We start from the raw sequence: 27,999 nt of genomic DNA, 5'->3' as shown, positions 1-27,999 counted from the left end.
GAATGGAACAGCTCCCCTATGAGGAAAAACTAAAGAGGTTAGGACGTTTCAGCTTGGAGAAGAGATGGCTGGGGGGGGGGATATGATAGAGATGTTTAAAATTATGAGAGGTCTAGAACGGATAGATGTGAATCGGTTATTTACTCTTTCGGATAGTAGAAAGACTAGGGGGCACTCCATGAAGTTAGCATGGGGCACATTTAAAACTAATCAGAGAAAGTTCTTTTTTACTCAACGCACAATTAAACTCTGGAATTTGTTGCCAGAGGATGTGGTTAGTGCAGTTAGTACAGCGGTGTTTAAAAAAGGATTGGTTGAGTTCTTGGAGGAGAAGTCCATTACCTGCTATTAAGTTCACTTAGAGAATAGCCACTGCCATTAGCAATGGTTACATGGAATAGACTTAGTTTTTGGGTACTTGCCAGGTTCTTATGACCTGGATTGGCCACTGTTGGAAAAGGGATGCTGGGCTTGATGAACCCTTGGTCTGACCCAGTATGGCATTTTCTTATGTTCTTATATAAAACTCGATAAATAAATAAATAAAATATTGAAAAACATCGATCCAAGTACAAATCCCTGAGGCACTCCACTGTTTACCCTTTTCCACTGAGAAAATTGACCATTTAATCCTATTCTCTGTTTCCTGTCTTTTAATCAGGTTGTAATCCACGAAAGCACATTGCCTTCTATCCCATGACATTTTAGTTTTCTTAGAAGCCTCTCATGAGGGACTTTGTCAAACGCCTTCTAAAAATCAAAATACACTCCGTCTACCGGTTCACCTTTATCCACGTTTATTAACCCCTTCAAAAAAATGAAGCAGATTTGTTAGGCAAGACTTCCCTTGTGTAAATCCATGTTGACTGTGTTCCATTAAACCATGTTTTTCTATATGCTCTGTGATTTTGATCTTTAGAATAGTTTCCACTATTTTTCCCAGCACTGAATTCAGGCTGACTGATCTATAGTTTCCTGGTTTGCCTCTGGAGTCCTTTTTAAATATTGGGGTTACATTGGCCACCCTCCCGTCTTCAGGTACAATGGGTGATTTTAATGATAGTCTACAAATTTTAACTAATAGATCAGAAATTTCATTATTTGGATTCCTTCAGTACCCTAGGATGCATACCATTCGGTCCAGTTGATTTGCTACCCTTTAGTTTGACAATCTGGCCTACTTCATCTTCCAGGTTCACAGTGATTTGGTTCAGTTCATCTGACTCATCACCCTTGAAAACCATCTCCGGAACTGGTATCTCCTCAACATCCTCATTAGTAAACATGGAAGCGAAGAATTCATTTAGTCTTTCTGCAGTGGTCTTATCTTCCCTAAGAGCCCCTTTAACTCCTCGGTCATCTAACAGTCCAACCAACTCCCTCACAGGTTTCTTGCTTTGGATATATTTTAAAAAGTTTTTATTATGAGTTTTTGCCTCTTCAGCCAACTTCATTTCAAATTTTCTCTTCACCTGACTTATTAATGTTTTACACTCAACTTGACAATGCTTATGGTTTTTCCTATTTTCTTCAGATGGATCCTCCTTCCAATTTTTGGAGGATTTTTTTTTTGTTAAAATAGCCTCTTGCACCTCACCTTTTAACCATGCTGGTATTCATTTTGCCTGCATCTTTCAGTTTTTTTCTATTTTCCTCATTTTATCAAAGTTTCCCTTTTGAAAATTTAGTGTTACAGCTGTAGATTTACTTATCCCCCTTCCAGTCACTATAATGGACTAAAGTATGCTAAGGAGGTGTAGAGATATAAAATAAGGATGAAGGCTCAAGGTGCCGAATTCCAGCCCTGATTTCTAACTGAACACAAAGTAAAAAGAGGAAACTGCCAGGTAAAAAAAACCTCAAACACGTCAAAATTTTGTTTAAAAAAAAAAAAAATCAAATAAAGGAAGAAAAATGGAGAGTAAAAAAAGTTTGCAAGGATTTAGTGATTAAAAAGCTGGAAATAGGTTTTGAAAATGTATACTCCTGAAATTAATCTATATAAATAAAAATGTAAATGTTCATTTGTTCCAAATCTTAAATCTCTGAAAGTTCTTCACCGATTGCTTTGAAATTTTGACACAACATTGCATTCGAATACGCACGTGTATTTATATACCTATATTATATAGATGTCACACCTGTGACAGGTAAAATATAGAGATTACTTACCTGATAATCTTGTTTTCCTTAGTGTATGCAGATGGACTCAAAACAAATGGGTATAGTGTGCTCGTGCTAGCAGTTGGAGATGGATCTGACATCAGCACGGGTACATATACCCCTGCAGGAAGTGCAGCCATTCAGTAATCTTCCTTGCAAAAGCTGTAGCTGACCGATCAATGAAATGAACAGGATTACCCTGACCGATTGATAGTAGCTGGAGACCGCCAGTGTTCTCAACCGGAAGGCGTCGACACCCGGCAGGGTGGATGGCCTATTATAAGAAAACATGGCTTACCGTGAGTCGGTGAATCCCCATGTATGCCGGGATGCTGAGTCCATCTGCATACACTAAGGAAAACGAGATTATCAGGTAAGTAATCTCTACATTTCCTAGCGTGTAGCAGATGGACTCAAAACAAATGGGATGTACAAAAGCTACTCCCGGACTGGGCGGGAGGCTGCCCGAGGGCCGTTTAGGATTGCCCTCGCAAATGCAGTGTCCTCCCTGGCCTGGACGTCCAGACGGTAGAATCTGGAGAAGGTATGGAGGGAGGACCACGTCGCCGCTTTACATATCTCTGCAGGTGACAGCAGCTTAGCTTCTGCCCAAGAGGCCGATTGTGCTCTGGTAGAATGAACTTTGACCTGTAGAGGCGGTGGTTTTCCCGCCTCTATGTAGGCTGCCTTGATAACTTCTTTAATCCAGCCGGCGATGGTTGGCCGTGAGGCCGCTTCCCCTAGCTTCTTCCCGCTGTGCAGGATGAACAGGAGGTCCGTCTTTCATACTGCTTCTGACATTTCCAGGTATCTGGCAGCAGTCTGCCGATGTCGAGATGGCATAGCATTCGACCTTCCTCAGACTTCTTCAAACCTTCCGTGGTAGGCAAGGATATGGTTTGGTTGAGGTGAAAGTGTGAGACCACCTTGGGTAAAAAGGATGGCACTGTGCGAAGATGGATAGCCTCTGGAGTGATTCTGAGAAATGGATCACGACAGGATAGTGCTTGTAGCTCTGAGATGCGGTGTGCTGAATACACAGCCAGCAAGAACACCATCTTCAAGGTTAACAAACGGAGGGACAGGCCTCGAAGGGGCCTGAAGGCTGATCCCGCCAAAAATTCCAATACTAGGTTGAGATTCCACAAGGGCACTGGCCACTTCAGTGGCGGGCGAATGTGTTTGACTCCTTTCAGGAAACGTGAGACGTCTGGGTGTTTGGCAATGGTGGTGCCGTCACTCCTGGGACCGTAGCAAGACAGCGCTGCTACCTGAACCTTGATGGAGCTGAGGGACAGACCCTTCTGAAGTCCATCTTGTAGGAAGTCCAAAATGATAGGAATCTTAGCGGCATGCGTGTTGGTGCCGTGAGTCGCACCAGGCTTCAAAAACTCTCCAGATCCTGATATATGTTAGGGATGTGGAGAACTTGCGTGCTCGGAGGAGTGTATCTATAACCGGCTCCAAGTATCCCCTTTTCTTCAGTCGAGCCCTCTCAATGGCCAGACCGTAAGAGAGAATTGAGCTGGATCCTCGTGGAGGATGGGACCTTGCCGCAGCAGGTCCCTGTAGGGAGGCAGAGGTAGAGGTTTCCCTGCCAGTAGTCTTCTCATGTCCGCGTACCAGGGTCTTCTTGGCCAGTCCGGGGCCACTAGAACTAGGCCTCTGTGTCGCTGAATCCTGTGTAAGATGGCGCCCAGCAGGGGCCATGGAGGAAAGGCGTATAGCAGGATCCCCTGAGGCCACGGCTGACCCAGGGCATTGATCCCCTGAGCCCGAGGATCCCGCCTGCGGCTGAAATATCTGGGTACTTGAGCGTTGGACCTGTCCGCTAAGAGGTCCATGGCTGGCGTCCTCCAGTGATCCACAATTATCTGAAAGGCTGTGGGTGACAGCTGCCACTCCCCCGGGTTTAGGCTTTCTCTGCTGAGGAAGTCCGCCATCGTGTTGTCCTTCCCGGCAATGTGGACGGCGGAGATGTCCTGGAGATTTGCTTCCGCCCAAATCATCAGGGGAGTTATTTCCAGGGACACTTGTCGGCTTCTGGTTCCGCCCTGACGATTGATGTATGCCACCGTGGTGGCATTGTCTGACATCACTCTGACCGCTCTGTCGCGAAGTCTGTGAGCAAATCGCAGGCACGCTAGCCTGACTGCCCGTGCCTCTAGTCGGTTGATGTTCCACCTCGACTCTTCCCTGGTCCAACGCCCTTGGGCGGTGAGTTCCTCGCAGTGTGCTCCCCATCCGTTCAGGCTGGCATCTGTGGTGAGCAGAATCCAGGTTGGGGAGGACATTCTTGACCCCCGGCTCATGTGGCCGGGCTGCAACCACCACCATAGCTGATACCGCACTCTGGCCAGTAGAGGTAGGCGTACGGTGTAGTTCTGTGATCGTGGGCTCCATCGAGATAGAAGGGCGCGTTGCAACAGTCGCATATGAGCCTGCACCCATGGCACCACCTCCAGAGTGGACGCCATGAGGCAGAAGACCTGTAGGTAATCTCGAGCTGTGGGCCGGCTGGCGCTCAGCAGGGCCTGCAGATGACTCTGGAGTTTTGACTTTCTCTTGGAGGTCAGGCTGACCTTGTCTTCTCGGGTGTCGAATTGGACCCCTAGGTATTCCAGCGACTGGGATGGCTGTAGGGAGCTCTTGTTTATGTTGACTACCCATCCAAGGCTTTCCAGAAGAGCTATAACTCTGTTGGTTGCCCGGTGGCTCTCCTCTGGTGACTTTGCCCTGATTAGCCAATCGTCCAGGTAGGGATGGACGAGAATTCCTTCCTTCCTGAGTGCCGCCGCCACTACTACTATTACCTTGGTAAAGATCCGCGGCGCGGTGGCTAACCCGAAGGGTAAAGCTCGGAACTGGAAGTGCTGATTCAGGACTTTGAAGCGTAAATAGCGCTGGTGATCCCGATGGATTGGGATATGCAGGTAGGCTTCCGACAGATCTAGGGAGGTGAGAAACTCCCCTGGCTGTACTGAATTCTTGACCGACCGTAGAGTTTCCATGCGAAAGCTGGGGACCCGTAGGTGTCTGTTGACTGACTTGAGATCCAGGACGGGCCTGAAAGTGCCCTACTTCTTGGGTACTATGAAATAAATGGAATAACGCCCAGAATTCATCTCTCCCGCAGGTACTGGGATTATGGCTTTTAGGGCCAGGAGCCTCTGTAAGGTCACTTCTAGTGCCGCTGCCTTGAGCGGTGAACAAGGAGATTCCACAAACTTGTTCGGCAGAAGCCGAAAGAAATCCAGGTAATATCCTTCTCGGATGATGGCGAGGACTCACTGGTCTGAAGTAATCTCGACTCACCTGCGATAGAAGAGGGTTAGCCTGCCCCCTATGGCTGCTACCCCCGGATGGGTCGGCTGATTGTCATTGTGGGGTGCAGCCGGGGCCAGAACCCGAGCCGGTTCTCTTCTTGTTGTGCTTAGTCCGAAAGGACTGGTTCCTGGCCTGGGGACGAGGTGCTCGATAGCTAGTCCTGTAAGGGTTGAAGCGCTGCGAATTTCTACCTCTAGATATAGATAGTAAAGAAACGCTGTTTAATGTAATGCCTTTATTGCGACAGTTTTGTTCTATGTAAACTGACCTGATTCGATACTAGTATTGAGAATGTCGGTATATAAAAATCCGAAATAAATAAATAAATAGATGGTCTAGAAAAAGAACGCTGGTCCTCCTTGCCCTGTCTTCTGGTAGACGGGGTAATGGGGAGGCCCCCCATTTAGTAGCCCAGTTCTCGAGATCGCTGCCGAACAGTAAGGAACCCTTAAAGGGCATTCTTGTGAGTCGTGTCTTGGAGGACGAGTCGGCCGCCCAATTACATAGCCAAAGCTGTCTCCTGGCTGCCACTGAAGAGGATACTCCCTTGGCTGCCATACGGACGAAGTCGGAGGCTGCGTCAGTGAGAAATGCGAGAGCTGATTCCATGTCTGCTCCCTGGGTGTTGTTTCTCGCCTGTGATAGACAGGAGCGCGTCACCACGGTGCAGCAGGTCGCGATTCGTAGGGACATGGCTGCTACCTCAAAAGCTTGTTTCAGAATGGTGTCCATGCATCGGTCATGCGAATCCTTGAGGGCCGCTCCCCCCTCCACCGGAATGGTGGTGTGCTTCACTATTGCGTTAACTATGGCGTCTATCTTGGGACACGCCAGCAGCTCCTTGGACGCCGGATCCAGAGGGTACATGCCTGCCAAGGCCCGACCCCCTTTAAATGAGGCCTCCGGTGCCTTCCATTCCAGATCGATTAGCTGCTGTGCTGCCTGTAATAGGGGAAAATGATGAGCCGGTTGGCGCAGGCCCTCTAACAGGGGGTTCAGTTTAGGGTATCCTGGCCCGGAATGGCCAGTTCCGATAGGCATTGCGAGACCAGGCCTGAAAGATCCTCTTTCCGAAAGAAGCGCCTCATGGTCCGATATGGCTCTCAGAGGGAAGTTCACCCTCCTCAGGGGGCTCCTCACTTTCCTGGGAGCAATCCGAATCCCCATAAGCGGGGCTGTCGGGTGGTGAGTGGCTGCGCCTAGGTCTCGAGGGTCCAGGGACCGGATCAACCGGGACAGAAAGACCCATTCGAGGAGCAGACTGCATCTGGACAAAGGCGTGAATCCCTTTGAATAATTCCACCCAGGAAAGCGAAGCCAGATCTGGCCGTAGGGGCACCAGGTCTCTCGGGTTCCCTGGTTGCTCCCCGCGGCCTGCTAAGTCCGGTGTGCTCCCTGAGGAACCGCTGGGCTGGGGCTGATCCTGTCCTGGGACTCCCATGGCCTCCTCACATTGGGCACATAGTGAGTCTGCTTCCTCGCTCTGTGTGGCTCTGAGGTTGCATGCTGAGCAGAGGCTTAGAGCTTTCATGCCAGATTCTGGAGGTGCCGGCTCTGCGGCCGCATGGGCTCTCTTATGCTCCATTTGCCTGAAATTCGGTGTCGCCCAATAAAGTGCGCCTAACAAGAGCGCTTAACAGCATGCGCCTATGAATGGCATCTTAGAAATGTGCGCAGATACACGTGCGCCTATACGCGGGCGTCTTATAAACGTGCGCCTATACGCGGGCGTCTTATAAATGTGCGCCTATACGCGGGCGGCTTTCAATGTGCGAACGTGCGCCTATCGCGTGCGCTCACAACGTGCGCCTATCGCGTGCGCTAACAACGTGCGCCTATCGCGTGCGCTAACAACGTGCGCCTATCGTGTGCGCTAACAACGTGCGCTAACAACGTGCGCCTATCGCGTGCGCTAAGCTTAGCAACTATCGGCGAAGGTCAGTAGGCAGGCAAAATGGCGACCTCCTTGGTGTCCTGCCTCGTAGGCAGGCCCAGTTAGTCCACACTTCCTCGGAGACCAAGTAAAGATATACGCCTTACCTTGTCTTCGGCGCTTCCTGGCTGTGACCCGGGCGGTCTCCGGCTGCAGGGGGAGAGTACCTTCAACCGCCGCTCATAAGGAACTGCGCCCGCTGCCTCTAGGCCGCTCCCGAACTTGTCTTGCTCGGAGGCCAAGTCCACGCCGGGACCGAGGCTGCCTCCAGGCCGCGCCCGAACTAGTCTCGCTCGGGGGCCAAGCCGCGCCCGAGCCCTTCTCACTCGGGGGCTAGGTCCCTGCCGCGAACCGGCCACCGGACCGAGGCTCTCGCTTCCGAGGGACCACGGAAGTCAGCTCGGGAAACTCAACTGGGTGAGAAACCTCCAGGTATCACCACAGGAGTGCGGGGCTTGCTTCAATAGGTTTCTTCTAGGAATTTAGTCGTTAGAATTTGGAAACACGCTCAGCGAGCGTGAGGTAGCTCCAAACTGCTTTGGAGACGGAAATTACTGAATGGCTGCACTTCCTGCAGGGGTATACGTACCCATGCTGACGTCAAATTCGTCTCCAACTGCTAGCACGAGCACACTATACCCATTTGTTTTGAGTCCATCTGCTACACGCTAGGAAAACATGATTTTTTTTTTGCAAAAACAGCGCCATCTGTTGGACGTAAAAGCAACACACGCTATCTACAATAGAAATGGGCTTTGACCGGACTGCAAATGCGCAGTAGAGAGCTGCTCTACCCCACATGCGCGGACCATACAGCTCTGCGCTACGTGCTGGGTGTCACAGAGGGGAGGAGGAAAGGGCAGACGAGTCGCCACTCTGAGAAACGGCTCAACCTGTTCCTCCGCTGCTGGGGAAGGGGGAGGGAGTAGGGACTGCCGGACAGTTACACACAGGAGGAGGAAAGGGTAGAAGAGTCACCGAGCCAGTCCGTCCACCAACGGGGATGGGGGGAAGGGAGTTGGGATGGCCGGAGTAGAGCTAATGCGCATTGTGAAATTAAACCAGACTGAGCCACGGCAACGAGCTCCGAGAAACGGCTCAGCCCGTTCCTCCGCCGCTGGGGAAGGGGGGAGGGAATAGGGACACACAGGAGGAGGAAAGGGTAAAAGTTGCCGAGCCAGTCCATCCACCGCCGGGGAAGGGGGGGAGGGAGTAGGGATTGCCGGACAGTTACACACAGGAGGAGGAAAGGGTAAAAGAGTCGCCGAGCCAGTCCGTCCACCGCCAGGGGAAGGGGGGGAGGGAGTTCGGACGGCCGGAGAAGAGCTAATGCGCATTGTGAAATTAAACCAGACTGAGCCACAACAACACTTGGCCGGGTACAGCTAGTAGTAGCATAAATATAGTAAGTAGTTAATTTATACAAAACTTCAACGGAAAAAAAAAAGAGTGAAACTTGGAGGAACTGCTGTTTTTGTCCAATGCAATTAGCAGAGATGTATCTATATACACACTGCTAAATGCACTTATTAAAGCTGATATAGTATACATTAGACATTCGTAAATATTCTGGTCTATGTTTTTTACAGTTACCCACAAAACATTTTTTTTAACGCTACAGTTCTGGTTGCCCTTCTTAAGAAAGACATTGTAGAACTAGAAAAGGTGCACAGAAGTGCAACAAACATTATAAAGGAGATGGAACACCTCTCCCATGAGAAGCTACATGGGGCTAGGGTTCTTCAGCTTGGAAAAGAAACAGCTAAGAGGGGACATGATAAAAGTTTATAAAATTATTAGTGTGATGAAATGGGTAAATAAAGATTATTTACCCTTTTCAAATAATATTAAAACAAGAGGCCATGAAACAACCAGATTCAAAACAATTTGTAGAAAGTATTTTTTTCACTCAGCGCACTATCAAGCTGTGCAATCTGTTGCCATAGGATGTGATCAAGGCGACTAGCATAGTGGAATTTAAGAGAGGTTTGGGCAAGTTTCTGGAAAAAAGAAAGTCCTTAATACATTATTAGCAAGGTGGACTAAAGAGAGCTAATACTATCCCTGTGAGTGAACAACAGGAATTAGATCTACTTTACGGGATCTGCCAGATACTTGTGACTTGGATGGGCCACTGTTGATGGACCTTAGTCTAACCCAACATGGCAATTCTTATGTTCTTATGACACTAGAACAAATCATTCCACGGAACAGGATAACCTGGCATGTAGGCATTAGGAGTTGAGGATAGTTTCCATGCAGGTTAAAGCTTTATGGATAGGGGTTGGGGGACATTTATTCTAGTTAGTATATGAAGCCAAATGTGAAACAGATGTAGCTCTCCCTATTTTACTGGATTCCATGCTAGGCAGGAGCTTCCCTCCCTAACTTTCACTTGCAAGATAAGCTTTCGGGCAGAACACAGCAGTTTTACAGGTCCCAATATAACAAAACAGGGAATGGGGCTCCACCTTCTTCCACCAATTACAATCACTCTTTCCTGCAGGTGTACTCTCGATTCCTGCCTCTTTCACCAGTGATGCCCCTCATCTTTTTGTAGGTCTAGGTTCATGTCAAATCTACTTTTCAGAGCTGAGAACTCCCAAGCTAGAGGGTAAAAAAATAAAAACCTCCTGTAGCTGCTAGCTCAAGTAGGGTCCAGATGACTCAGTTTTGAAAAAAAAGAAAAAGTTTTCCTCAACCAAAGCTCAACTCGGTTTAAATATTTCTACAGACAGATGGTGGTTGTAGCTAGGGAGAAAGACAGGATTACAGAAGGGAAACGGAGGGTCCCTTTTCTCTGCCAGACAGTACCCACAACAGCTCTTCCTCACCTATGCTTTAGCCAACATTGCTACTGCAACTCCTGCTTCTTTTCCCTGCTCATGATTAAAACAAAAAACCCCCACACAAACACTGAGCAAGAGGGACAGAATTTACAGAGAAGAGATACTGTTGGGGTAGAACTAAGTCTGCAGGTCATGATCTTAGCTCTCAAATAATTGGTTTTATGATTTTCTTCTTGAGTGAAATCAATATTTTCTAAATTCCCAGCTGTGGTTAAACCTTTTTCTTTAGCAAAATTTGATCTCCTACACATTGCAAATTTTAAGTTTATTAGAAGCTGAAAGCAGCACTGTTCCAATCTAAGATTCAATTTATAGTCCACCAAAATGAAGGGACTATAAATTGAAGAAAGTTCCATCTGTGAGCAGACCTGTTTTACTGTTTATGCAAACAAGAAATGCAATCCATGTTTAATACATTTAAATGTTTGCCAGAGGTATGGATAGTTGGAAGGGCAAACAGAGTATTTCTACCTACAACCACAGTTCTTTTCTAATGTGGGATTAAGTTATAAAATATTTTCCAGGCAGTTTGCCACTTTTGTCATCCTACTTTGGCATGTGATAGATCCAGTTTGTCTTAAGTAGTTAAGACAAACTGGATAGGCTCTGCCTTATTCTATGTGTGTGTTATAATTTTTATAACCACATATAGGATAATAGAAAATGGCATCAATATTCATTTTTTAGACAGAGGAAGGAGGCTTAGAAAGTAAACAGGGAAGTAATGTTTTCTCAAGAAGCTGAATAAATGTAGCACCTTTACAGTGATTTCTTACCCAAATAATTTCATTTTTAAGACTATATAAACATTTTTGCTAATCATTTTTAGGTCCTGAAAATTATACCAGTCAATTCTGCTCCCTAGATCTAGGATACATTTTCTAGCACAGAAGTAGGATAAATCAGTCATGCACTTGAATTCTGCTGCTAATGGAATAAATAAGTTGTTCCACCCAGAACTAGTCCAGTTTACTTTCCAGGATACAAGATCTGCATATATGCGTGGATCGAAAAAATATATATCTCAGTCAGAATCATCATGCCTCCCCATGAGGATTCTCTTTCTTTTGAACTATGCATAGAAGATTGTATAAAAACTTTCAAAGGGTTGTTAAAAACTCATCTGTTTCATCTAGCTTATTCTTTATGAGCATGGGCTGCTCAGCTTATTGTTTACAATAGTGTGATCTGTGGATTTGTTTTTGATATTGCTAAAGTTTGTGTTTGATGTGAATTTATGATATATGTTTTTCCATTCAAGACTTCAGGCCTACGGTATTGGCAGTATAAAAATATCAAATAAATTAATATTTTTCAAATTCCGTGTTGACATCAAACAGAAAAGTTATTAGGTAGTGGGAAGAGACACGATCTCACAAGAATTTTTATCCTTTGGAATGCAGGCAAAATCTATACAAATGAAAATGTATAAGGAAAATAATTTCATTTCTCGGAGGATAAGTATCCTTAACGGAGTCACACACGAGTTACATGACTCATGTGTACTACTGAGATGGTAGCCAGAAAACAAACATTACAATTAAGTAAAATTTTCTTTTCATATTGTGTCTGGTTAAAAACCAGGATTCTTAGGGGAAATCCCCAAAAGTATTTATATGTAAGTTGGTGGTAAGTGGATGGACACCAAATTCATTCTTTAATGTCATGTGATAAGGCATTGCAGTTAAGTAAAATTAGGGAAAACAGACATACAAACAAAAAACTTACCACTTCCAGTTCTTTTAAGTTCCATTTCCTGCATGTGTATTTTACTTGGAGTCATGCGTATGGGAACGGGATGCACAATAGCAGTATCCTGCAAAGAACAAGGCTAATCTGTCATTCTTTAATGTTTAACCTTAGTGACTATATTCTGCCATTAAAGTTATATTAAATTACAACTGCAAAGAGAAGATATCTTTTTTAAATACTCCTGTTTGGATATCCTGAAATCACTGTTGGAAAGTTAGGGATCTAGTCTGGAAAGTGATATGTGCAATAATGTGGTATTACTCCAGTTTGGTGTTGAAGTAACCACCTGCTTACTACACTTCCTCAGGAGGAAAAAAGCTCAAGGAAAGAAATTATTCTAATTTTAGATGGCATCAAACCTTTAATGTAGCTACTGAGCAGAGCATCTCCTCCCCAAACATTCAAACCCCCCTGCTATCAAAATAAAAATCAAAACCCACAGAAGGCTGTCAATCTAAATCTATTCTGGCACCAAGAGTTTTCACTGTGTAGGATAAGTATAAACTGTTGAGCACACACTGATAGAGAGAAAACAAAGTACAAATAATATTTTTCAAAGTAAAAGGGAAGATAATGTGGTATTTTATAATGCTTTACAGGGAGTTTATTTTTAAGATTTCCTCTATTTTCTTCTTCATTATCTCCCCCAGCACAATTGCACAGGTGACTCAGGTCCCTAACAGGTAAATTTTAAACAGGAAACCTTTCAATATTATCAGTCAGGCAAGCGTCAGTAAGCCAAGCACACAAACTAGAGGGTGCTATATCTAAGCCTTCTCTCCTGATATGTTAAAGGATTGCAGGAAAGGGATGTGCATTTGTTTGAAATGAAAATGTAAAACAAGTCGAATATGCCCATTTTTGTTTCATTTCAAACAAACTGAATAATTAAAAAAAAAAGAAAAGAAAAATATTGTTGATTTTTTGTGTTTTTGGAAATAGGGTGCCCTATCTGCAAATAGTGCGCACCATTTCTCAAAAAGGGAAAAGCACCCTCAAAACCAAAATCTCCAAAAAATAAAAAGTAAAGATGGAAAAAATTAGTGTGTACTTTCCTACTGCAAGATAGATAGGAAAAAATAACAATAAGTGACACGGTCTATGTTACTCAAGCTCATGGTTACTGTATACTGCTTTGCAATCATAATTATTAGCAGAAATATGATTCATGCTCACATATAAACTGCCTCAGTAGTGTATTATCTGCAGAGCTGTAGTCAGACAATTTGGTACCCATGGCCAAGTAAAAAACTGCGCCCTCACTGATTACACAACACATGACATCACGAGGTGAGAGACTGTTAAATGCTGGTACAGCCCAAGGCTGCTGCAAGGATATTAGGCAACCTAGGTAAACCTTACTGCCTTGCACCCTCACCCCTTTCATGCCCTCCTCTTACGCAATTAAAAATTATGCATTTATAACAGATTTTACATGAAAAAGGATATTCAAAGTACCTTCTGAGGTAAAATATATTTACATGCACTGCTGTGGTGCCAAACAGAAAACCCTGCCAAAAAAAGCAAAAGATACCCATATGGTATTAGGCCTACTATAATATCTTGGGCATGGGCTTGGTCCTCAAAATCACAAAAATCAGAATTACAACATAATAAACCCTCCATATCAAAACAGCACTGTCGGCACTCAAACAGCAACTCTAAGAAAAGGCAACACGGCAAACATTACACTGGCCCTAAAACACCAATATTGCCCCTATTAGGAAAACAGAACAAGCAAGGCTGCTATAAATCCCTAATGGAATACCTCATCTCAGTCACACATGCAGAACACAGACAGGCCCTCAAAAACAGAATACAGAGACTATAAAGCATAAACAGAAATGTGCAGACAAACTGAAATGGAAATTGAAACAAGCCAAAGTCTGTATGCACTATACAATGCAATAATGGAAAAATAGAAACATTACCATTCCACATAAAACTATAAAATTAGTAAAAGCATACCAATAAAACAAATAATTCAAAACAGCTAACAATCATCAAATATTAAAAACTCATATAAACATTTTCCAAACACCAAAAAAAATCCTTCAAAACAGACACCTCAGTTTTAAAAAACCTCCCCCACTGTCCATTCCTGGGATCTTTTGATTTCTAGAAGCCTTGAGATTGTCATGGATTAGCAGGCAGAGAGGCAGAAAGACTGTTGAGCACATACACAAGTGTGCTCTCTCTCTCTCTCACACACATTCTCTCCTCATATCCTGGCACACGGACACTCGCTCTCACACACACGCCTCCTCTCTCTCACTTACTTTTCACCCCTCTTGAAGCAGCAGCACTCTCCATCATCAGCCCTTACAGCTGACAGAATTACTTTGAGTCATGGGGGTCTGACCCAGCTCTGGCCTTGTGCTCCTTCCTGCAGGGCAGACCATATTCCTGCTCCTCCTCCTAAGGCCCTGCCAGCCATGCTGGCAATTCCAGCAGGGCTGCACTGCTCTTGATGATATACCTGTGGCACTATATCACTTTTCAGGTTGCAGCACCTATGGCTGAGGCCATATTGGCCATAGGCACACTATGGCTCTCTGACTATCTGAATTCTCCTCCCCCTCTGAACTCTCAAAATCATCTGGGAGAGAAAATTCTTTAAGCAACAAAAATAAGAGAAATTATTCCTGTCCCCAGAACTGAACATAGTAAGATGAAGCCAGGGGGAGAGTATGAGATATAAGGAAAGGTGGGAGTGGACATAAACAGAGGCAAAAGAAACCACAACTACAATAAGAAAAGGACAGCTGAAGAGAATATACTTTAAGCAATTCTAGAGATTTTCTGGCAATTTTGAAGAATTTTGCTGGGTCAGACAACATGGATTTAAGTTCTGACCATGCTACGGAATATAGCATAATAGAGAAAACAGAAACTGAAGAGAAAGACTATCAATATGCATAATTCAGAACTTGTAAATGGTGCAAGCAAAAATGGAAAGAAGAAAACATTATGGAGTGCTAACTTATTTGCACTAGTGAACTTAGTTACATGAATTGTGTATAGGGTTACTATAAATTTACATGTTTTATAAACTTAAGAATATTGTGCATGATATAAAATTACAAGTTTATGCTGAGTGAACTGGTAACTGGTGAGGGGATAGGAATGGGAATAAAAAGTCAGATTCTTCGTAGACAACAGGATGAATTAGCTGTTATACATGGATGATGTCATTTGACAGTACTGATATAAACCCAGCTTTCAGAGCTCAGTAAAGACTCTACTAGTATGCACAGAGGTTCCCACACGTGCCTTTTGTCTCACGAGCCCCGCTGTCTCTTCCACAGATAGGTGGGTGGGTATTAAGAATGGCTAATTCACCGTCTATAGGTATGTAAACTTTTCTCATTCAACAAATAAGCATGAATCAACCAGTACGCATGGGGGAGTCCCAAGCTGAGGGTTGCACTGCAGAAGCACTTATATAAAGACAACCCAGTCCTACCAGGTGGAGAGTGGATTACTGAAGAGACTGCAAATAGCTTATTCAAAGATACCATATCCTCAGGACATTGTCCAAACAGAGGGACATGATGACTAAGTAGCAGTTTGCATGTGGCCTTCCTCAGAAGTGGCCCTGAGATGAACCACTAAAGTTTCAATGCTCAATTGATTACAGTGTGTGTAATCTGCAACCCAGGTAATGTATAACAGTGTGCAATACAGTCTGCTAAGCTAACTGGACAAAAACCATTTGACAACTGCCCTTCTCAATCTATTGGGATTAAAGGACATCATGAACGGTTGAGAACCTTGACAGTGAGGTTGAGTTCTCTTGAGCTAATATGCAAGAGCTCTCTTACAGTTTAAGGAATACAGATTTTGTTCTCCTTTGTGTGCTTGAGGTCTTGAAAATAATGTAGGAAGCACAATAGCTTTATTAATAATATGGAATGCAGATAGCACTTTCAGAGTAACTTGGGTGGGTCCACAGAACTACTGCATTGTGTAAATGTTTCAGGTATGGTGAATATGAAACCAGAGCATGCAGTTCACTTACTCTTTGTGCAAAAGAAAGAGTAAGAAACTTCCAAGTCCATCAACTCAAGGTTCAAAAGGAGGTGTCATGAGTTGAGCTAGGACACTGAGGTTGCAAGATTCTGGAAGTTTACTAACTGGAGGTCTGGAATGCCACAGTCCTTTCATGAACTTTGATACCAAAGGATGGAGAGAGAGATTAGAACACTTTCCACCTGATGGTGATACTCCACAATGATGCCGAGATGATCTTTGACCAAAAAGGTGCTGAGGCCTGAAGATGAGAGAAGAATACACACTGAAGCAAGTCCCTTGGACCACAGAAGATGGGATCCAGATGGCTGACCCCACACAAAGTCGAGAACCTCTTCCACTTGAAATTAAAGGATCTTCTTGCTGAAGGCTTTCTATCCAAAATCAGTATGCCCTTCATCTCCTTCAGAAGGTTTTAAGGAGAAGACTACTGCATGCTCAACATCTACCATCATGAGTGTTAGTGATGGCAGGTTCAGAAAACAGACTCTGCTGTCTTGCTGAGTTATAAGTGTCAGAGAGATCTCCAATGAAACCAGAGACTGAACTGACCGACAGACAAGATGTAGATACCACACTTGTTGAAGTCAGGCAGATGTTATAACGATTATCCTTGCTTTGTCCCAAAGGACCTGGACAGTCTTGGAGATAAGAGAGTCAGTGGGCACACAAACAGAAAAGGATCAGGAGCTGATATGTAGCTGTTGGGATGCATACATCAAACCTTCTTGACCTTCCTGTTGACATCTGGAGGTAAACAGGTCATTCAATAGCATTCTCCAGCAATCGAACAATTAATCTGCTATTTTTAGTTCAAGGGAACACACTACTGAGGCTGTCCACCAACGTTTTCTGGATTCCAGAAAGGTAGGTTGCCTAGATGGGCATTGGATGCCCTACCCATTACCAAATTCAGATGGTCTCTTGGCAAAGGACATAAGAGCCTGTACCTCTATGTATGTAGAATATGGCCACTTGATTGTCCATCTGGATTAATATTCTCTTTCATGAGAGAAGGTGAGAAAAAGCCCTCAGAGCATAGGGCATGGCTCACAGCTCCAGCTGACCCTCTACTGGGACCACAATTCTTGGATCCATGTCAAACCAGTGCGAGTTCCCCACCCCTTGGTGGAGGTGTCAGTAGGAAGACTCACTTGAAGAGTGGGATGCATAGTGACACCCCCACCTGCAGAATTTCTGGTTTCCTTCACCACTGAGGTAAGGGAAGCCAGACATTTAAAAAGGGCTCCAGGTGATCTGGGAAACTATAGACTGGTGAGCATGTCTTCAGCGCTGGGAAAAATCCTAGAAAATATTCTAATGAATATAGTCACAGAACTTATAGACATAGCCAGCATGGATTTACTAAAGGGAAGTCTTGCCTAACAAATCTGCTATATTTTTTTGAAGGGGTTAATAAACATGTCGATACAGGTGAGCCAATAGATTTAGTGTATTTGGATTTTCAGTAGGCATTTGACAGTCTCCCATGAGAGACTCCTACAAAAATTAAAAAGTCATACAATAAGAGGCAATGTTCTTTTATGGATTGCAAACTGGCTAAAAGATCAGAAACAGAGTAGGATTAAATGGTCAGTTTTCTCAGTGGAGAAAGGTAAATAGTGCTCAGGGATCTGTACTTAGACTGGTGCTTTTTAATATATTTATAAATGATCTGGTAAGGGGAATGAGAGTGAAGTGATCAAATTTGCTGATGACAATCATTTAGAGTTGTTAAATCACAAGCAGATTGTGAAAAATGCATGAGGACCTTGCGAGACTGGAAGATTGGGCATTCAAATGGCAGACAAAATTTAATATGTACAAGTTCAAAGTGATGCATATAGGGAAACGTAAAGCACATTGTAGTTACATGATGTAAGGTTCCATATTAGGAATTACAACTCAGGAAAAAAATGTGGACATCATAGTGGACAATACAACGAAATCATTGGCTCATTGTGCTGCAGTGGTTTAAAAAAAAACAAAAAACAAATAGAATGTTAGGAATTATTAGGAAAGGAACAATGAATAAAACAGAGAATGTCATAGTACCTCTATATCGCTCCATGGTGAGACCGAACCTCAAGTACAGTGTGCAATTCCAGTAACCGCATCTTAAAAAAAAAATATTTGCACTGGAAAAGGTTCAGAGAAGGGCGACCAAAATGATAAAGGTGATGGAATGGCTCCTCTATGAGGAAAAGCTAAAGAGGTTAGGACTGTTTAGCTTGGAGAAAAGATGGGTTAGGGGGAATATGATAGAGGTCTATAAAATTATGAGAGAATTAGAATGGGTGAATGTAACTTGATTACTTATTCTTTTAGATAATACAAGGACTAGGGAACATTCCATGAAGTTAGCAAACAGCGCATTTAAAAGAAATTGAGGGTGTTCTCCTAGGACAGCAGAATGTTAGTCCTCACAGGTGGGGTCACATCATCTGATGGAGCCGGGCATGGAACACTTTTGTCAAAGTTTCTAGAAGCTTTGACCAGTACATTGAGCATGCCCAGCATGCTGCTATCCGTGCGCCCATGTGAGGTCCCTCTTCAGGCTTGTAACAGAAAAAATACGAGTGAAAAAATATAACAAACCAAAGGTGAACCCCACCCCATGGGGGGGGGGGGTGGGCGGGATTCTTGAGGACTACCATATATATAAAATGTATATATTTTATATATATGGTATATATATAAAATATATATACCATATATATTTTATATATATATATGGTATATATGGTATATATATAAAATATATATACCATATATATTTTATATATATGGTATATATATAAAATATATATACCATATATATTTTATATATATGGTATATATATAAAATATATATACCATATATATTTTATATATATACCATATAATGCCGGTATAGAAAAACTTTAAATAAACAAATAAATAAATGATGGACTGATTGAGATGGAAATCAGTCACAACCTTGGGCAGAAACATATGCGTAAGTAGGACCACACAATCGTGGAAGAACTTCGTGTATGGTGCGTACGTGACCAGCGCCTGAAGCTCGCTGACTCTATGAGCCAAAGTGATCGCCATCAGGAATATGACTTTCCAGGTAAGGAACTTCAGGTTGCAGGACTGCAGCAGTTCAAAAGGAGCGTCTCGACCTCGTACAAGGACACGACCTGTACCATGACCTCGTTGAGCTCCCAGGACACAACCAGAGGCCACAGATGGGTTTCAGGTGGAGGAGGCATTGCAGGAAGTAGCCCACCAAGGGCTGGACCAAAACGGGCATGCCAGCGACACCTCAATAGTACGTGCTAACTATGCTGAGATGCTCCCTGACAGAACTGAAGGCCAGACTCAGACAGATGCCAGAGACAGTCCCATCAGCCGGGGAAGGGGGCATGAGAAAAGGTCCAAATCATGACCCAAACACCAAATGGAGAACCTTTTCCACTTCAAGCTGTAGGACTTCCTGGTGGAAGGCTTTCGAGACGCTACCAGGACCTGGGAGAGACAGTCCCAGAGCCCCAAGGGCTTGAGAGCTACATGCTCAACATCCAAGCTGTGAGTGCCAGTGCCTGGAGGTTGGGATGATGCAGAGATGATTTTGAGAGATGAGATCAGGTGCCATCCCCAGCTGGATGGGCGCCCGCACTGACAGATCCCGCAGGAGGGGGTAACAAACCTGTAGGGCCATGAAGGTGCCACAGTATCATGGTCCCCCTGTCCTGCTGAAGCTTCAGCAAAGTTCTCGAGAGGAGCACACATACAGCAGGCCCTTCCCCCAGTGGAGGGAGAAGGCATTGCAGGCCAGGCGGCCATCCCCTGGTACCAGGGAGCAGAACTTTCTCACCTTGTGGTTGAGAGGGGAAGCGAAGAGATCTACATCTGGCGTACCCCCACCAGCTAAAGAGTTCGGCTGCTACCTCCGGGTTGAGGGACCACTAGTGTGGTTGGAAGAAATGGCTCAGGCAGTCCGCCAGCCTGCTGAGATAGCCCAGCAGGTAAGTCACTTGGCACGACATGCCCTGAGAAAGGGCCCAGTTCCACACCTGCACCACCTCGTGGCAGAGGAGGAATGAGCCCGTGCCCCCCTGCTTGTTGATATACCACATTGCAACTTGGTTATCTGTCTGAATCAAGGCTTCCTTGGACGACAACTGGTCTCTGAACGCCCACAGGGCGTATCGGATTGCCTGAAGCTCCAGGTAGTAGATCTGGCAGTAGGCTTCGGAGGCAGTCCAGAGGCCTTGCATGTGGATATCATTCAAGTGGGCTCCCCAGCCTTAAAGGGATGTATCTGTGGTGAGAATCACCTGAGGCGGAGAGGACTGGAAGGGAAGACCCCTTTCCAGACTTGATAAGATCTTCCCACTAGGAAAGGGATACTCAGAGGGTCCGTGACTAAGATGGGTGCCTCGAGATCCTGGGAAGCCTGCTGCCACTGGGATCGTAGGGCCCACTGAGCATTCCTCATGCAGAAGTGAGCCAGAGGGGTCACATGGACAGAGGCTGCTACGTGGCCCAGCAGGCGAAGCAGAAGGTAAGCTGGCACCCTCCAAATGTTGCAGACAAGGGTGGCCAGCGAGGCAAGGGTGATCGCCCGGTCTCGGGGCAAGAAAGAATTTGCTTGCACAGAGTCCAACCTGGCGCCTATGAAGTTTAACTGGGGAGACAGACAGAGATGAGACTTGGGTAAGTTTATGACGAACCCCACCATCTGCAGCATCTGCACCATCAAGGTCAGAGCATGCAAGGCTCCCGAACAAGAGTCGCTCTTGACCAACCAGTCGTCCAGGTAGGGGAATAAGTGCACAGAGTGACACATGAGGTAGGTGGCCACCACCGCTAAGCATTTGGTAAAAACTTGGGGGGCTAATGCAAGCCCAAAGGGCAGCACTTGGTACTGGTAACGTGCTTTCCCCAACACGAAGCGGAGGTACTTGCGGTGGTTGGGGACGATTGCAATGTGTGCGCAAGCCTCCTTGAGATTGAGGGAGCAAAGCCAGTCTCCTCTGAGGAGCGGGATCAGCGTGCCCAGAGAGACCATCTTGAACTTTTCTCTTACAAGAAACTTGTTCAACACCCTGAGGTCGAGGATGGAGTGCAATCCACCATTCCTTTTTGGAATGAGGAAATACCTCGTTTGGAACCCTTTGCCCTTTGATGGTGAGGGACTGGTTCCACCGCGTCCTCCAGAAAGAGGGCGGTGAGCTCTGTCCGAAGTATGGCCTGATGGGCGGACAAACCCCACGATGGACATGGGGAGAGGTCTCCGGGAGCCGGCTGAAGTTTAGACGGGACCCCTGGTGAATAATGGTAAGGACCCAGTGGTCCGATGTGATCTCTTCCCAGCGATGGGTGAAAGCAAGAAGCTTGCTTCCCACTGGGGGATCCAGCACCAGGGGTACTGTCAACTGACTTCCGCTCCCTCGCCGCCAGTCAAAAGCCCGTGGCCAGGGCTTGCTGGGGGGCCAGCTGGGGTCTGGGCGCTTACTGCTGGTGAAAACGGTCCCTGGAGCTGGTACATGGCGTATGAGCCCAGGAGGCTGGAGGATAATACCTCCTCTGTCGGTAAAAGGGCTTCCGGGAGCCTGTTGATGGTGAGGGACTGGTTTCACCGCGCCCGCCAGAAGGAGGGCGTCGAGGCATTAGCAGACAGCTGTTGAAGGGTATCATGATGGTCCTTCAATTGTGCTACCAGATCCCGGACCTTGTTCCCAAAGAGGTTTTCACCTATGCAGGGGAGGTCGGCCAGCATATCCTGCACCTCCAGCTGGAGATCAGATGCCCGAAGCCACGCCATTCTCCTGGCTCCAATGCCCACTGCTGCTACGTGGGCTGCTGTATCAAAGACATTGTAGGTGGATTGCACCTCGCGCTTCCCCACTTCGAGACCCAGCAGGGCAATGGCCGAGAGGGCCTCTTGCTGTTGGGGCAGGCATTCTACGAAGTCTTGGACCCGTTTCCAGAGATTGCAGTTATATTGGGTCATATAAAGCTGGTAGGCAGCAATGCGGGCCACCAGCATAGCACCCTGGAAGACTTTTCTGCCTAGGGCATCAAGTTCCCTGTGCTCACGGCCCGGTGGGGCAAAGGCATGAGTGCGGGAGCACCGGACCTTTTTCAAGGCGGACTCCACGAACACTGACTGATATGGGAGGTGACGTTTCTCGAACCCCAAGGCCTGTTGCACCAAGTAGGTGGCGTTCTGTTTACAGGGGAGATGGAGATGGGGTGCTCCCACATACGGCAAAGGAGGTCCTTAAAAATATCATGGATAGGGATTGCCATGATTTCCTTAGGAGCTTCGAAGAACCAGAGTACTTCCAGCATCTTATGTCGCGCATCCTCCTCCGAAAGCAGATGAAAAGAAATGGCTTCATCCATGGCCCTGACAAACCCTGCAAAGGACAAGTCCTTGGGTGGCGATCGGCGCCATTTCTCTGGTGGAGAAGGCTCTGAGAGAGGGTCATCCGAATAGTCCGAGGACGAGTCTGTGGAGTCATCACCCCAAGGGTTGTAAGGCCCCTTTTCTTCACTGGGACCAGCATGCTGTGGGCGAGGCCCGTGAGGGGTATCAACCCTGGGCTCTGATGGCTTCGGAGGCCTCAAGGGCACCAAAGGTAGCTTTGGTTCCCCTGGCATCGAGGGGACCGGAGGTCGAGGTAGGCCTCAGGGACCCGGCAAAGGCTTGGGGAACCATGGGCGAGGATTTAAGGTACCGGCCGCATCTTCCTCCTTGGAGGACCTGAGAACAGGGATTGCTCAAGTGGAGGGCATCGGTGACAGCTGGGGAACCGAAAATCCCTCGGGCACCAGCTGCGTCGGAAGAGTGCCCAAGAGGACCTCCAGACACTCTAGCAATGGTGCTAACATTGATGGCGGAGGCTCAGGCAACGGCAGCTCAATGCTTTGGAGCTCTTTGAGCACTGCGGATTGCACCCTGTGGTCCAACTCCTCCTGAAAGTCCAGAGTGGCCAGGACTGAGGGAGGGGGACAAGGCATCACCAGTTCTTCCTCGGGTCGGTGGAGAATGTCTAAGGCTACTGGGGGGCATCGGAGGATGGGGTCTCCAATGGCCAGTGCTGCTTCGATGGCGGCTCAGCTGTCGATGCCATTCCAGAACTGGAACAGACTGTTGATGGTGACCGGTGTCTATGTTTGCGGGATCTCCTTCAGTGTTCAGCCCGTTTTTTCCCCAGTGCCGAGGAGGCTGATGATCCAGATGTCCTGGAGAGTGGGCAGATCACTGAGGATCGATCTCTGTCCCCTCGATCCTTGGAAGTACTGGCAAGAGGGACTGCTAGGGGAAGTGTATCAGACGGCTCCCCACGATCTCTTGGTGTCGATGGGACCGATGCATGTGTAGAGGGAGCAGACTTTGGGGCTCAGAAAATTTTTCTCTCTCTTATTGAGGCACGCCTGATGCCCTTTGTGTGTCATCTGGTTACACAGACAGCACCCATAGACATCCTGCGAGGCTCCCAGGCAGAGGATGCAAACCTCATGTGGGCTCGTGATGGACATTGTCTGTGGGCATTGGGGGCACTGATGAAAACCAGTCGACGCCATAAAAACACCCAGCATGTGGTCGATGACCTGCAGTCACCATGCGGCAAGAAGTTGGGAATCGATCACAAGGTTGGAAAAAAAGGCAAGAAAACAACCTACCATACCAAGGAGGCACCGACAGTGAAGGGGGACCTGACGGGGAATCCAGGAAGGCACTCAAAAAAAAATCGAGAAAAACAAGAAATTGAGGAGCTCCACAGACCGTGAGGCAACTGCACCACGGAAAAGAAGAGACCGAAGAGGGACCTGGCGTGAACATGCAGATAGGAGCATGCTGGGCATGCTCAGTGTGCTGGTCAAAGCTTCTAGAAACTTTGACAGAAGTTTTCCATGCCCGGCTCCATCGGATGGTGTCACCCCACATGTGAGGACTACCATTGCTTGTCCTAGGAAAAAATTCAATTTCACTCAATACACAATTAAGCTCTGGAATTCATTGCCATATGATGTGGTTAAGGCAGTTAGCTTATTTGGGTTTAAAAAAAAAGATTTGGACAAGTTTCTTGAGGAGAAGTCCATAAACTGCTATTAATCAAATTAACTTAGGGAGTAGGCACTGCTTATTACTGACATTAGTAGTATGGGGTTTATTTACTGTTTGGGTATTTACCACAGATACTTGTATCCTGGATTGGTCACTGTTGGAAATAAGATGTTGGGTTTGATGGACCCTCAGTCTAATCCAGTATGGCAACTTCTTATGTTTTTAAGGGATGCTCTCATCCCAGACAGCACAGATACTTGATGGGTTAATGGCTGATAGAGCTGATCCCACTGAAATTCCTGCATGTCCAGGTAAGTCAATGACACCACATGTACCAGTTGCCATGTGACAAAGAAGGACCAGGGTTGATCCTGCTAATGCTTAGTCCTGCTGAAGTATGACCTTTACTAGGTTAACCAGCAATGCAGTTCTTTTGACAGGGAGAAAGCAGAGTTGCTTGCCTGTATCAGGTGTTCTCCTAGGACAGCAGGATATTAATCCTCACAGATGGGTGACATCAAATGGAGCCCAGCACGGAAAACTTTTGTCAAAATTTCTAGAACTTTGACTGGCACACCAAGCATGCCCAGCAGGCCACTATCTCATGTCCACGCGCGGTCCCCCCTTCAGTCTCATAACATAGAATTCACAAGCGAAAAAATAAAACAAAATGCAGGAGAACCCAACTCCGCAGAGTGGTGGGTGGGTTTCCTGATGACTAAAATCCTGCTGTCCTAGGAGAATACCTGTTACAGGTAAGCAACTGCTTTCTCTTAGGACAAGCAGGATGGTAGTCCTCACAGATGGGTGAATACCAAGCTACAGGCTGCTCCCTGCAATGAACACAACCAACCTGCACCGAAAACGGGTGCCATCGGGGACAAAATCAACTGTGGTGCTGTTGATAAGATAGGGAGGCAGACTGATCCCAAATCATGGGTCTTAGGTAGGGAGAGAGTTGGGTTTAAGCCTGGAAGAGGTTGCAAAGCACAGATTGGCCAAAGCTATTGTCTTGCCGACCATCCTTGCCCAAGCAGTAGTGGGCAGCGAACATATATGGAGAACTCCACGTCGCAGCCCTACACATTTCGGGAACCCACTTGCAGGGAACCCCCCGCAAGTGGGCTACTGACGCCAACATAGCCCTCACAGAGTGAGCCTTAACCCGGCCTCCAAGCTGAAGGCCCGCTTGTGCATAGCAGGAGACAGAATCTGCTAGCCAATTGGACAGAGTTTGCTTGCCCACCGCAACTCCCAATCTATTCTTGTTGAAAGATATGAAGAGTTGAGTGGATTGTCTTTGGCCTGTTGTGCATTCTACATAGAAAGCTAAGGCCCTTTGCAATTGAATGTGTATACAGCCCATTTGCCCTGGTGTGAATGAGGCCTCGGAAAAAAGATGGGTAGAACGATGGACTGATTGAGGTGAAAATCAGTCACCACCTTATGCAGGAACTTGGGATGCGTCTGCAAGACCACTCTATCCTGAAAGAATTTTGTGTAGGGTGGATATGTAACCAAGGCCTGAAGCTCACTAACCCTGCGAGCTGAAGTCACCACCACCAGGAAGAAGACCTTCCAAGTGAGGAACTTCAGATCGCAAGAGCGCATAGGCTCGAAAGGATCTCGCATGAGCGGCGCCAACATCATGTTGAGGTCCCAGGACACAACAGGAGGCCGAAGGGTGGGCTTCAGTTGAAGCAGGCCTCGCATAAAGCGTCCTACTATGGGCTGAACAGAGATGAGCATGCCAGCAACACCCTGATGGTAAGTGCTGACGGTGCGCTCAGGTGGACCCTGACTGAGGTGGTTTTCAGCTCAGCCTCAGAGAGGTGCCACAAATAGTCCAGCAACTTCGGAGTGGGCAGGTGAATGGATCTAAGCCATGACTGTCGCACCAGACTGAGAACCTCCTCCAGTAGATAAGATTTCCTGGTGGAAGGCTTCCTGGAAGCTACCAGCACCTGAGACATGTCGTCAGAGAGGTCCAGGGGCTGCAAGACTAAGCGCTCAACATCCAGGCCATCAAGGCTAACGCTCGGAGGTTTGGATGGCACAGTTTGCCCCGATCCTATGTTATCAGATCAGGTGCGGTCCCCAGACTGACCTCTGACCGACAGGTCCCGAAGGAGTGGGAACCAGACCTGCCTGGGCCAGTACGGGGCCACGAGAATCATGGTTCCCTGGTCTTGGTGGAGCTTCAAGAGAGTCTTCATGACCAGTGGAAGAGGAGGATACGTATATAAAAGAACCATGCCCCAATGCTGGGCAAAGGCGTCTGAGGCTAGAAGACCATCCATGCTGAACAGGGAGCAAAATTTGCTCACCTTGCAGTTGGACGGGGAGGCAAAGAGATCCACATCCAGAGTTCCCCACTGGCTGAAAATCCGGGCTGCCACAGTCAGATTCAATGACTACTCGTGTGGTTGAAACGAACAGCTCAGACGGTCCACCACCATGTTCATTGCTCCAGCTACATACATCACTCTCAGGAATATGCTCCGTGACAGAGCCCAGGACAAAATCTGTACCGCCTCCTGACAGAGGAGGAATGCCCTGTACCTCTCTGCTTGTTGATATACCCCTTTGCCACCTGATTGTCTGTCCGAATCAGGACTGCCTTGTGGGACAAGCAGTTGAAATGCCCAAAGAGCATAATGAAGCTCCAGGAAGTTTATCTGGTATAGAGATTCCTGAGCTGTCCATTGACCCTGTGTGTGAAGGTCGCTCATATGCACCCCCCAACCGTGGGGGGTGGCATCGGTGGTAAGTACTACATGAGGCAAGGTAACCTGAAAAGGGACTCCCTGCTCCAGGTTGGGTAGATTCTCCCACCAGGACAGGGAGACCCGCAGAGGTGATTTGATGTAAACACATGCCTCTAGATCCTGGAATGGCTGCTGCCACTGCGACCACAATGTCCACTGCACCCTGTGCATGCAGAGGTGGGCAAACGGGGTGACATGGACAGACGCAGCTATGTAGCCCAAAAGACGAAGCAGCAGACGAGCAGAAACTTGCAGACACGGCTGCAAACCAACCCTGCCAGTGATGACAGGGCAAGCGCGTGATTGCAGGGCAGATAGACCTTGGCCTGAATCTTGTCCAGTCTGTCTCCTATGAAGTCCAGATGGAGAGATCGGCAAAGGTGGGACTTGGGGTAATTGATGACAAACCCTAGAGATTGCAGCACTTGGATGGTCAGACTTAGAGTGAGGTGCTCCCTGCTGGTAGGCGCTTTTGACCAGACAGTTGTTCAAGTAGGGGAACACATGTACCCCCTGACGTCTGAGGTGCACCCCACCACTGCCAGGCACTTGGAGAAGACCCAAGGGGCTGAGGCCAGGCCAAACGGCAGTACTCGATACTGGTAGTGAATTTCTCCTACCACAAAGTGAAGATACTTCCTGCGATTTGGGAAGATAGCAATGTAGGCGTAGGCATCCTTCAGGTTGAGGGAGCAGAGCCAGTCTCCTCTTCTGAGGAGTGGGATTAGCGTGCCCAGAGAGACCATTTTGCACTTTTCCCTCTGAAGGAATTTGTTCAAGACTGAGTTTGAGAATATAGTGTAGGCCCCCAGTTCTCTTTGGTATCAAGAAATATCTTGAATAGAAACCTTGGCCCTGCTGGCGGAAGGGAACAGGTTCTACTGCTCCTGCCATTAAAGGGCGGAGAGCTCTGTCAAGTATTTCCTGAGGAACGGACAAACCCCATGAGGGTCAAGAGGGAAAGACCGCAGGGACGTCCCTGAAATTCAGCTGATACCCCCCCTGGTGGATGATTGTGAGAACCCTCCGGTCCAATGTAATGAGGGGCCAGCGGTGGGCAAAATGAAGCAGCCTCCCTCCAACCGGAAGGCAGGATGCCAGGGGAATGGCGAGCTGACTCACACTCCC

The 27,999-nt window shown here is 46.9% G+C and overlaps 1 protein-coding gene across 2 annotated transcripts in view; it reads right to left on the bottom strand.

Moving 5' to 3' along the window:
* Window positions 1-27,999, bottom strand: part of LOC115082511 (ralBP1-associated Eps domain-containing protein 1-like) — a 67,082-nt gene that overhangs the window by 18,892 nt on the left and 20,191 nt on the right. For both annotated transcript variants that reach the window (XM_029586739.1, XM_029586738.1), the window contains exon 2: window positions 12,001-12,088. In XM_029586739.1, coding sequence (XP_029442599.1) covers window positions 12,001-12,055 — 55 coding nt within the window. In that variant the 5' untranslated portion in view covers window positions 12,056-12,088. The remainder of the gene's footprint in view (window positions 1-12,000; window positions 12,089-27,999) is intronic.

The sequence above is a fragment of the Rhinatrema bivittatum genome, unplaced genomic scaffold (assembly GCF_901001135.1).
Source record: "Rhinatrema bivittatum unplaced genomic scaffold, aRhiBiv1.1, whole genome shotgun sequence".
Classification (NCBI taxonomy): domain Eukaryota; kingdom Metazoa; phylum Chordata; class Amphibia; order Gymnophiona; family Rhinatrematidae; genus Rhinatrema; species Rhinatrema bivittatum.
Note: the sequence above shows the minus strand (reverse complement) of the source record. Positions and strands in the feature narration are given on the sequence as shown.